The sequence below is a fragment of the Symphalangus syndactylus genome, chromosome 18 (assembly GCF_028878055.3).
Source record: "Symphalangus syndactylus isolate Jambi chromosome 18, NHGRI_mSymSyn1-v2.1_pri, whole genome shotgun sequence".
NCBI classification, from domain to species: Eukaryota; Metazoa; Chordata; class Mammalia; order Primates; family Hylobatidae; genus Symphalangus; species Symphalangus syndactylus.
This window is the reverse complement of record NC_072440.2, coordinates 82,986,668-82,999,279: the sequence shown is the minus strand read 5'-3', so window position 1 is coordinate 82,999,279 and position 12,612 is coordinate 82,986,668. Positions and strand designations below refer to the sequence as shown.

General features: G+C 38.1%; 1 protein-coding gene across 6 annotated transcripts in view; it reads left to right on the top strand.

Annotated features, from left to right (window-relative positions):
* Positions 1–10,263, top strand: part of CLIP4 (CAP-Gly domain containing linker protein family member 4) — an 86,002-nt gene extending 75,739 nt beyond the window's left edge. For 4 of the 6 annotated variants that reach the window (XM_063622755.1, XM_063622754.1, XM_063622756.1 and 1 more), the window contains 2 exons: positions 811–883; positions 8,014–10,263. In XM_063622755.1, the coding sequence (XP_063478825.1) occupies positions 811–883; positions 8,014–8,335 (395 nt within the window). In that variant the 3' untranslated portion in view covers positions 8,336–10,263. Of the gene's footprint in view, positions 1–810; positions 1,086–8,013 lie in introns of those variants that run through there. The other 2 variants (XM_063622758.1, XM_063622757.1) reach the window with 1 other exon arrangement.
* Positions 10,264–12,612: the final 2,349 nt, after the last annotated feature.

Sequence of the window (12,612 nt, the reverse complement as noted above, 5' to 3'; positions counted from 1 at the left end):
GGAGCCTCTGATGGTTTCCCTTTTTAGTTTTTAGCCTCTTTGAAATTGTGTGTTTTGTGTCAGCTCAATAGTATTTTTTAAAAAGTATAGTTTTAAACTAAAATTGTGTCAATCAAAAGATTCATTCTGCACATCTGGTCTGCCATAACTGGCCAGGCTGGAAATCTTGTTTCTTTTTAAAAACATCTTTTTAAAAATTTACCTCTTGTGAAGTGTTTTTGTTATTTGTTATTTTGGAGAGGCCAACAATCAAAAGCTCTGAAGTTAATTGTTCAATGTTTTATAAATGATTGTATCTTTAAACCATTTTATCTTTTTCTTTTTTATATGATTATCAAGATTATCCTATTTGGTAGTAAAAATAATCAGCTTTATAAATGTGTAATTCAATTTGATTTGATTTTTAAGAAATCTTATAATGAAATTCTCCAAAAGTAATGTCATGCTCTTCACTTATTCATCTATGTGTATAGTTTGATCATGAAAGTAAAGATGAAAATTTGTTAAGAAATCTAAACTACCATTATATTCTGTATACTTACCTTCTCTGCTTTCTTTTCTTTCTTTAATGAGATAGGATCTCACTCTATTGCCCAGGCCGGTCTTGAACTCCTAAGTTCAAGCAGTCTTCCCACTTGGCCTCCCAAAGTGCTGAGATTACAGGTGTGAGCCACCGTGCCGGCCTGCTTTCTGTTTTGAAAGAAACATTTAATATAATAGAACATCTATAGAAGAAGTGATAAAATATCATTTTAAATAAGAACTGAAAGCTTTTATTTTTCCTCTTCTAACCCCGACTTTCATATTTAGGTTTTAGGAGAAGTTTTAGCACAACTTCTGCTTCTTCCCAAAAGGAGATTAACAGAAGAAATGCTTTTGCCAAGTGAGTATTAAGAAGATTTAGAAAAACACCTTTCAAGATGAACATGATGGGATTCTGTGAAGAAAGAAAAGTGGAGTGCTGTATCTTTTGCATTGCTTGGTAGAGTTTTAACACGTAGGAGAAAAGGTGTGATAAGTGTATTGAGAAGAGTTCTTCCTCCCTCCTTTGCAAGCACAAATAAAAATGTCACCAGTGACTAAAACTAGTGCACTGCATATATTTTATCTTCATAGAGGTTAGAACTGTTAATAAAAGTTAGAGGAATTTACATACTGTCTTTTCATTAAGTAGGGTGGATTGCTTTTAAACTCTCCTTAAGTAATCAGAGATTTGACTTAATATTGTCAGTGATACATGAAAGAAATGTAAGGCATAATCTTACAGTTGTTTTGAAAAATGCTCCCAATTCCTTTTAAGAGTATAATGCTCAAAAAAGCCTTTTTTTTTGTTTTGTTGTAGAGAGAATGCCCTTTTCTCTTTTTCATTTTTGTTTATCTCCCCGAGACCCACTTCACTACCCCCCAGTGGTTTTCTGAAGCTTTTTCACTTTAGAGCAATATGAGGCTCTTCCAGACTGATTGAATTTAGAGGTTCTTTTTTAAAAAATGCTGCCAATTAATCTATGAATAATACCCTGGGGGAAAAGGCTTAGCTGCTTAGGGAAGTACACGTGCTTGCTTAAGTACTGGGACCCTAGGAGACACCAGAAATTAGAGCCCAGAGGCTAGAACTTGATGTCCCACTGGGGATAGGCAGGTCATTTGTTTACCTTCTGGCATGAAGGTATTGGCAAGCTTCACAGAGATCTGAAATTTCATGGGAGAAACCTGGCTCATCCTGAGGACTGTTAGGTACTATTGAGAGGGTTTGGTGGGGCTATTTTTCTCCCTTCCTCATAAACCATCACCAATTTTGAGAATTTTGAAGGTCTTCTTGCTTGAGTAGCTTGAAGGAGTTTAAGGGCAGTCAGTTTATGCTCCAGTTTATTGAAGATATTCAAGAGTTCTTAGGCAGAATGGAAGAAGCTGCTAAGAAGAAATACCCAGGAAATAAAGGATTCTGAAGGGGGAGAGGTATCCAAATCAGTATCGAGATGTTGGTGAGTGGAAGAACATGATACAGAGGAGCAAGGGAAGGAGAAAACAATCTGAGCCCTGGGAATTATACAGCAGGTATGGTTATACACAAGACACTCTGCAGACGTGAGGTGGAAATATCAGTACTTCCCTGTTTTCTCTAAAAATAGCTTTAGTAATATTTATACAGGTTAACACTAGTCCCTTAAACATATACTTTTATTGAGGATAGAGAATAGACTTTTTTTTCTTTTTTTTTTTTTTTTCTCTTTTTGAGACGGAGTCTTGCTCTGTCACCCAGGCTGGAGTGCAGTGGCATGATCTCGGCTCACTGCAAGCTCCGCCTCCCAGGTTCACACCGTTCTTCTGCCTCAGCCTCCCGAGCAGCTGGGACTACAGGTGCCTGCCACCACACCTGGCTAATTTTTTGTATTTTTAGTAGAGACGGGGTTTCACCGTGTTAGCCAGGATGGTCTCGATCTCCTTACCTTGTGATCCGCCCACCTTGGCCTCCCAAAGTGTTGGGATTACAGGCGTGAGCCACCACGCCCGGCCGAGAATAAACTTTTTAAATTATCTGTTTTTACTCGTAAAGTGTGCGACCAAAATGTTTGGTGATCATTGTTCTCAGAAACAAAAGAAAGGGTTTCAGGTGCTGGCAGGCACTAGGACATTTGTCCCTGCCCTTAGGGGTGAGGGAGACAGGGCAGTGCTCGATGGCCTTCTGCCAAGGGGCCAGAGTTGATTGCATGTTGTGCTGTTGCTAACCTGGAGACGTGGTGTGTTCTGAGGCACATGTGTTGAGAAAGTGTGTTTCTTGAGATTCATCAAACTCTGCTCCATGTCCTTGCTTATTCGTATGGAAATAAATGATACTTTGAGAAGAAATGTGGATAATCTAGTCAGAGATGATAGACATTCTTGGGTAGAAACTTGAAGGCCTTGGAGGACACGTTTGGCCCCTGTGAGTGAAAGCAAGCTGGGAGAGGAGAAGGAACAGATTTTTCTAGATCACGTATAGAAATGGTAGTGAGGAATGCGTTTCATCCCGAGGAAGACATGGCAGAAAGGGGGAGGGAAGCAGCTCTGTCTTCAGAACACTCTATGTCCAGTGCCAAGAATGAGCTTGAGGTTTTGCCATGGTCGTCACAGGGACCTGATAGGCATGAGGCGTCGATTCTCCTTCACTCTGCGGATGTCTACATCCTGCCTGGGATCTGTCTCCTGTCCTGTTGTTACCAACTCACTTCAGCTCTTCTCCATGTTATCACCAGGGCCTGCTAAAAAATCCTCACTGGGTCCTGTCTGTGAACCTGGCTCATTGGCATGGTTTGGTTGGCCCAAATTTGATTGTCTTTAGGCAGAACTGATACCATCCAGTTGGCCACAGGTCTGTCCTCTCACATCGTGTGCTTGGGTTTGTTTTCTGCCTGTCCTTTAAAGCTTTCGAATTCTCAAACACAGAATGAAGTCCAGATTCATTGGCCCAGCATATGAAGACCTACGCGATTGGCTCCTGTGTTTCCCTGACTTTTTTTTTTTAATGGTAATATCCTCACAGGTGATTGCAGTTCTCTGAAGTGTATGCTTTTCAGGAATATAAAAAGTAATACATAGTTTGGCCAGGCACAGTGGCTCATGCCTATAATCTCAACACTTTGGGAGGCTGAGGCAGGAGGATCACTTGAGGTCAGGAGATCGAGATCATCTTGGCCAACATGGTGAAAGCCCGTGTCTATTAAATTACAAAAAATTAGCCAGGTGTGGTGGCTTGCACCTGTAGTCCCAGCTACTCAGGAGGCTGAGGCAGGGGAATCACTTGAACCTGGGAGGCAGGGTTTTCACTGAGCCAAGATCATGCCACTGCACTCTATCCTGGCAATAGAGCAAGACTCTGTCTCAGAAAAGAAAAATACAAAAATTAGCTGGGCATGGTGGCAGGCACTTGTAATCCCAGCTACTTGGGATGCTGAGGCGGGAAGATCACTTGAACCTGAGGGGCAGAGGTTGCAGTGAGCCTAGATTGTTCCACTACACTCCAGCCTGGGTGACAGAGCAAGACTCTGTTTCAAAAAAAAAAAAGTAATATACGTATTTTTCTCAGACGACTATCTCTGCATTTCCTTTTCTGTATGCTAATCTTTCAAGCTGGCAGGAATATCACTTCCCCACTAACGTGTCTTTCCTGAGGCTTTAAGGGAGAAGAGACATCTTCCTCTTCTGTGCTCATTCTGCACTGTATACAGTCTTTATTAATGTATTTATAACATTTTACTGATTATTATGTGCAAATACCTAGAACGTAGCCCCATGCCTGCCATTTCATAGGTGGCCAATAAATATTTTTGAATGAGTAAACAGAGCTCTCCAACATACCATAATTCTAAGTGTCTCAATTCTCTGGCTTTTGAGCTTTGACATACCTTGAATCAAATCATTCTTATTAGAATGTTAAGTGTTTATCCACTTAACATGGTTTAGATGTTGAATCCATTATTTGTTTCTTTAAAAGCTTTTTTGATTATGAAAGTTGTACAATATTTGAAAAATGAAGAAAAACTAAATGTAAAAAGGTCATCTGTAATTTTGTTACGTGGATGAGATTATCACTGTTAGCATTTGGTATATACTTTTCCAGTTGTTTTCCTAATGCATGTGTCTGAATTTTTTTTTTTTTTTTTTTTTTTTTTTTTTTTTTTTTTTTTTTTTTTTTTTTTTGAGACAGAGTTTCGTTCCTGTTGCCCAAGCTGGAGTGCAATGGTGTGATCTTGGTCACTGCAAACTCTGCCTCCTGGGTTCAAGTGATTCTCCTGCCTCAGCCTCCTGAGTAGCTGGGATTACAGGCCCGTGCCACCATGCCCAGCTAATTTTTTGAATTTTTAGTGGAAACGGGGTTTCACCATGTTAGCCAGGCTGATCTCGAATTCCTGACCTCAGGTGATCCACCTGCGTCAGCCTCCCAAAATTCAAGGATTACAGGTGTGCACCACTGTGCCTGGCCATGTGTCTGAATTTTTAAGCAAAGGGAGATGAATCATATTCCATATACCCATTTCAAAGCTTTCCCCCTGTATATCATCGTCATATTCCCACACTCTTTAATAGCTTCCTTCAGTGTGACTTTTGCAATGTTTTTAAAGACTGTGCTGTGATATGAAAACATTTTTATGGCACAATAATAAAAAAAAATCAGAATTTAACTAGTAATAGATGCCAGACTTCTAAAACATGTATTGAACTCTCCCCTTTCTTACTCCCTTCCCAATACTTCCTATCTCTTTGTCTACATATGTGTGTGTGTGTGAGTGTTTTTCAATATTTATTTATTTATTTGAAGAGTCTTGCTCTGTCGCCCAGGCTGGAGAGCAGTGGCACTATCTCAACTCACTGAAACCTCCGCCTCCCGAGTTCAAGCGATTCTCGTGCCTCAGCCTCTTGAGTAGCTGGGATTATAGGCACCTGCCACTGTGCCCTTCTAAGTTTTGTATTTTTTGTACAGCCAGGGTTTCACCATGCTGGCCAGGCTGGTCTGAAACTCCTGGCCTTAAGTGATCTGCCTGCCTCAGCCTCCAAAAGTGCTGGGATTATAGGCATGAGCCACTGCACCCAGCCTCTTTTTTTCAGTTTTTGCATTAAAGGTCTTTATTTGCAGTTTATTTTAATATAGAGGAGTGGTGAGAATCATATCCTTTTTCTCAGCTAACTAATTTTTACAGCACTCCTAATTCAATGTTCACTCCTTTTTCACTGCTTTGAAGTTTTACTTTTTAATCACATGTAAAATAATTATGTGTATTTTTCATTTTTCTAAAATGTTTTCTGTGTCATTTAAAACTACATTCTTATGCCAGAGCCACATTGTTTTAACTATTTTAACTTAATAATTTAACCTAATGGCAGCGTAAACCTTGCCTCATTATTTTTCGAGCTTTTCTTAATTACCAGTACCCGTTCTGTCTGTGAAGAGAGCCTGGCCTTTGTGCTTTACAGCCATGGGTCTGAGCCTCGTCGTTGCTCTTTTCACCTCTCTGACCTCAGGCACGTAGCTTAGTTTTTCTGAGTCTCAGATTCTTCTTCCATTAGAAGGAGGTAATAATCCCATCTTCACTGGTTTGGGTGAGATCGAAAGAGATAACGTATGTGAAGCGTTAGGTACCTAGTAAGTGTTCAGGAAATGATAGCTATTGTCATTATTCATGTGAAAATTACAGTAATGTTGTCAGGTTACAAAAAACATCCATTTGGGGAGAATTAACCTATATACATTTCTATTTAGTAACAGAGCTCTTCCATGTATGTTCTTCAGTAAAGATGTATGCTTTTTCTTATAGGTATTACATGTTTCTTTATTAAATTTATTATTGTACTTGTGCATTTGACATGTAAATAAGACTATTTTCTAATTAAAATTCTATCACTTACTGGCAGATGTGGCTTAGAATAAATCTCTGAGCCTCAGTTTTCCTATCCATTAAAATTAGTCATCTTCCTTTCTTACAGGGTGGTTAATAGGAACAAATGAGACATTGTGCGTGACAGTGTATTAAAAATATAGAAAGTGAAATGAAATATGAAATAAGACCCAGATTCTGTTCACAACAAGATCCTGGGTAGTATTAGTAACAGGTTCTGTGTTGAATCTCCTGTGTGGTAGGGAGAGGGGTTTCTTTTGGAGGAGAGGTGGCATGGGATAGAGGATGGAAGGCTCCAGGTAGTTTTGATGGTTCTTTCTGGCCGTTTTGGAAGGTCTCAGCTCAGGGAGCAACAAGACCCTGGTCATATTTCTATTGTGGGTGAATATCAGGGTCAGCTACTTCCAGTGGACAGTGAAGGCAGCTCTGGGTCAGTATAGCCTTGAGGCCTTGAATGAATGCACTGGGGAGTCCCATGCCTCATTATCAGGTTGTGGTGGTGGTGAGTGCTAGGAGATGTTCTAGCACATTGTAAGGAATGTTATGTTGTAGGGAGAAAGAGAGGCAGCTGCTCAAGGCACCTCAGACCCACGTTAGTGTTAGTGGCTGGGAGGGTACAAAACTTTTAACCGTAACTGGAGTTCACACATAGAACATATATACATATATGTGTAGATATTTCCGAAGTTGTAGATTTATAGTTTTTTAAAATTCGTTTGCATATGAAAAAAATATTTTTTAAAGTGAACAAAAAATAATTTAAATTTACTACACTGTCAAAATACTAGATTCTTTTCTTTTTGCTTTATTTGATGATACTGGTAGAAATTAATTAGGTATAAGTGTATTTTTTCTAATTGCTATTTTACTGAAAGCATATATATGTATAGGTGTGTGTGTACATACACATATATATGTGTACACACACCATATATATATATATATATATATGGCAAATGAAATCTTAAATCCAGAATAGGGTAGTCTTAAAATAGCACAAAAGACAAAAACTTTTAAAATGTAAAACAGAAGTACAGTTGAACTTTGAGTAATCAGTGTGGGGGTTAGGAGTGCCATCCCCTGCTTGCCTGCAACAGTTGAAAATCAGTGTATAACTTTGGACTCCCCTAAAACTTAACTACTGATAGCCTACTGTTGACTGGAAGCCTTACCTATAACATAAACAGCTGATTAATACATATTTTGTATGTTACATATAGTATGTACTGTATTTTTACTATAAAGAAAGAGAAAAAAATGTTAAAGTCATAAGGAAAATATATTTACTATTCCTTAAGTAGAAGCGGATCATCATAAAGATCTTCATCTTCATTGTCCTCACTTTGTGCAGGCTGAGGAGAAGGAGGAAGAGAAGGGGTTGGTCTTGCTGTCCCGGGTGGCAGGGGCGGAAGAAACTCCGTGTGTATGTGGACCCACATACTTCAAACCTGTGTAGTTCATGGGTCAACTGTATATTCTAAAACTGCTATTTAAAATTTAAGAATCAAGTTGTGACCTTAAAGTATTCTGTTTTGGGAACTGAATGAATGAATTCTGAATCTGGCAGTGGAAATGAATATGATACATTGCATTACGTGGCTTCAGCACTAAAGAATTTTTCCCACTTTTCCCTTCTGCACAGATCGAAAGCTGCTTTGCGTCGCAGTTGGAGCAGCACCCCCACTGCAGGTGGCATTGAAGGGAGCGTGAAGCTGCACGAGGGGTCTCAGGTCCTGCTCACGAGCTCCAATGAAATGGGTACTGTTAGGTACATGGGCCCCACTGACTTTGCTTCAGGTATCTGGCTTGGACTTGAGCTCCGAAGCGCCAAGGGAAAAAATGATGGGTCAGTGGGTGACAAGCGCTATTTCACCTGTAAGCCGAACCATGGAGTCTTAGTTCGACCAAGCAGAGTGACCTATCGGGGAATTAATGGGTCAAAACTTGTGGATGAGAATTGTTGAGTTAAGCTTCTAAAATATTAAATAAGCTTGAATATATATATTTGGTGTAAATAAAGAGTCCATGGTAAATGGTTTACTTTATTTAGCCATGTTAAAATTTTGAAAATATAGTTATCTTCTTAAAAACCATTATAACAATTTAGAGAGAGTTCTTTACAAAGCCATGAATATGAGCTCTGGGGAATCATGGTTCTTTTAAAGCAATTTTCAAAATAAGTACCGATTAAAGCTTTAGGTCCCAAGAAAATTCTGGGACTCAGGAAGAAAAAGTGCCATCAGGTGACCAGCTGTTGCATTTTTTGCTTATACTGTTTTGTTCTTGCACATCATATTGGATTTTTCTTAGTGCCCTAATTGTGAAGGGTTTCTCTAGCTTTGGTTATGTATAATGTTCACGTGACCTTTTTTTGTCAAGCATTTTTGGAATTTTTCTTTCTGTGCTTTATTACTAATAAGTCCAATGAGTGAATAGTAGCTAGATGACTAGTATGTATTTTTATATTTTGGTAAAATTATTTGCCGTTTCAGAAATGCCTCATCTAAAGATACATGATAATTTTGGAGTTGGAAGGGGCCTTAGAGGCTCTCCAGCTCTGCTTCTTGCCCATTGCCAAATACTGAAATGGAAGCCCGTCTTACCTGGGGTCACTAACTGGTTGGTTGACTGAGCTAAGAATAGACTGTGGGTCTCCTCACTTGTGGCCCAGTGCTCTTTCTGCTATACAAAATGTCTAATCTCAGATTTTTCTTCTGCTGCTTGACTGCTTCATCTGGATGAACTACAAAAAACCCATGATTAAGGTTTATGAATTCAAGTGATAATTAGATTTTTTTTTTGCACAGACTTACTTAAAACTTCCTTATTGGATATGTTTGTAACTCATAAACACGAAGCACTTTTAAAACATGATGCACTTTTATCTTTGTGAAGAATTTACTGTCCTTTCCTCCTGGGGTATGAGAAACATTTTAAAAAACGTATTTAACAGAAGAGAGCAAATAAAGATATATTAGGAAGGATGTATTAGTTATTTACTTAAATGTTTATAATATCTGGATTTTTTTGTTTTATTACTCATAGAACTGGTGTTGTGTTTGCTGTTTTTATTTCTCTAATTGTTGCAGAGTTCAGCCTGTTACAAAGCTACAGAACTATATTGTTTTTATTTTCCTTCTTGAGCACATTAATCTTCATATTAGACTAAGCTTCATATTAGAGTGATGTCATAATGTAAAATGTTTGCATTGTGGTTACGTATTGAAGTTTATGTCCTGTCTGTGTAAAGATTCATCTTTTATTGTAAATATTTAGACTTTATCACAGAAATATTGGAAGAGTTTGCTTTATAAGATTAAAAAGTATCCTTCAGAATGGAGCTCGCCTTGTGCTTAGAAATAATATGTTGAACTATTTTGCAATATACTATTTTAGATCTAAATTCTGTCACTTCGCTGCCTTTTTAAAATAGTATGGTGTTTCAAATATTGCTAGAGCTATTTTCCTGAAATACGTTTGCAAAATAAGGCTGCTTTGTAATCAAGGAATATTTTTATTGATAGAAGGAAATGACTGTACTGCGATTCAAAAGTAAACTTATTTTATTATATACAGATTATTTCTTAAAAACTCTATTTATACCTTAACATGAAATCCATGACCACACCAAACTTGGTTATTCATAATTTTTCCTGTTAAATATAAAACACTAAGTTAAAAACAATAATGCCAACATTGAATTTATTTTTGAGGTCAAAGAACCGGTTGTTCTCTTTATATTTAAATGAGGATTATTAAGTCCATATAACATGTATGTTTGCATATGCTATACATGCAAATTAGGTGTTTTCATTTGTGTTTTGCTTATGAAATGTCATTTAAAGTTCACTTCTTGAGCATCAATAAAAAGGGAAGCTGTGTGGTTTTGGAATGGTATCTTGTTATTTACCCTATTTGTAACTCTCCTTTTCTCAGTAACTCAGGGTACATATGCTTTGAACTTTTTCCTCATGGTAATGGCTTGGATTTGTCCTATCCCTATAAAATAGTATTAAAAAGTATCATACTTCCTACTCAACAATGTATGTTCATAGCCACCATCCTATTAGTATTGTTTTGGTGAATAGTGAGTCATTTAAGAAAAGAATGTATTTCTACAGTTGGGATTTCACTTGTTTGTTTAGGGTAGGATGGAACACTTTGAATTTAGATTAAAAAAGAAATAATTAACTGCCTTTTACTAAAAAACTTTGTTTTTATAGTTAGGGTGATTTGGGGGGAATATTTTTAAGTATGTAAGAATGTTGAGTACTGCTGTTTGCTAACTGTGAACCGTGGTGGTGTAATCTTGGGGTGAGTCTCTGGCACCTCCTCCCAAGAGCTCCTTGTTCCCCTCTCATATTTTATTTTTCTCTTTAGCATTTGGTCATGCTTATTAGTGATTACAACTTCTTGCTTATTATTTCTTTCTTCCTTCACTAGATTGAGGAGTGGATTTTTGACTGTTTTGTTCACCACTTTATCCCCAACACCTAGAATAATACTTGGCACCTAGTAGATGCTCGGTTTTGTTGAGTGAACAAAGGCAGTAAAGGCCATTGATTGTTGGAAATAGAGATACTATCTAGCTAGCTTCAGACAAGGGGCCTTGCGAGACTAGGCCACAGAACAGGTAAATTTTCTTAGACACGGAAGGAAGGAGGACAAGAAAAGTTTGAATCCAGGAGCCCAACTTAACCATGAAGAGTGCCGTGTAAGAGACAGCAGATGCTGAGTGGCGCAGCAGGTGGGGAATGGGGAGGAACGCAGCAGGACCACCTGCAGCAGCTCCCTTTCCCTTCTGCCTGGGGCTAACTTTGAATTCCTATTTTAATATGATGATAATTTAGAGAACATGGTAATACATGTGGTCTAATATGGAGAGAATGAACTGGATCATACTCAAGTGGGGATAACGTTGATCTCCAGTATTAAATATATATCTATATCTATAATTTTTTTTTTTTTTTTTTTTTTTTTTTTTTTTTTTTTTTGAGACAGGGCCTCGCTCTGTCACCCAGGCTGGAATGCAATAGTGCAATCTCGGCTTACCACAGCCTCTGCCTCCCGGGTTCAAGTGATTCTCCTGCCTCAGCCTCCCGAGTAGCTGGGATTACAGGCACCTACCACGATACCCAGCTAATTTTTTGTATTTTTAGTAGAGACGGGGTTTCACCATGTTGGCCAGGCTGGTCAGGAACTCCAGACCTCAGGTGATCCACCTGCCTTGGCCTCCCAAAGTGCTGGGATTACAGGCGTGATCCACTGTGCCTGGCTGTGTTAGATATTTTTATTTCAGAGTTTTATTTTGAGGCTACCTATTTAGAATGTGTGATAATGTTATTTAAACCACATCAACCAATGGCTAGAAGCCTATTGTGTTAAAATCATTCTTAATTGAGAAACAGTTCTAGTAATTTTAACTACTTACCAGATGGATATTTGTTAGCTAAATAACAAATGACTAAATGACTCAGAGACATATAATATCCATTGCCACATTGCAAGCTGATAGAAGGATTAATTTTTTATATTTTTCATGCCTTTTGCTTCAATACACTTATTTATAATACAAATACAGTGGTTAATACAAAACTCACGTTATCATGTATATTTTTAGTAATTGTTTAGTATCCCTTGGTACACAGGCCTTTTTTACAAACGGTGTCACATATACTGTTTGAATATAAAATGAACATTCCTAATGAAATTTGTGTATAGGCTGAACAAGTTAAGCCTGCAGGACATGTTAATATTGTATTATAAGCAGAATATGATGCCTTTGCATAGGCAAAAAGATTTTGTTCTACCATATTTTTTTTGCTAATTCTCCTTTTTTAAAATTATTATTATACTTTAAGTTTTAGGGTACATGTGCACAATGTGCAGGTTTGTTACATATGTATCCATGTGCCATGTTGGTGTGCTGCACCCATTAACTTGTCATTTACATTAGGTATATCTCCTAAGGCTGTCCCTCCTCCCACCCCCCACCCCACAACAGTCACCGGAGTGTGATGTTCCCCTTCCTGTGTCCATGAGTTCTCATTGTTCAATTCCCACCTATGAGTGAGAACATGCGGTGTTTGGTTTTTTGTCCTTGGGATAGTTTACTGAGAATGATGGTTTCCAGTTTCATCCATGTCCCTACAAAGGACATGAACTCATCATTTTTTATGGCTGCATAGTATTCCATGGTGTATATGTGCCACATTTTCTTAATCCAGTCTATCGTTGTTGG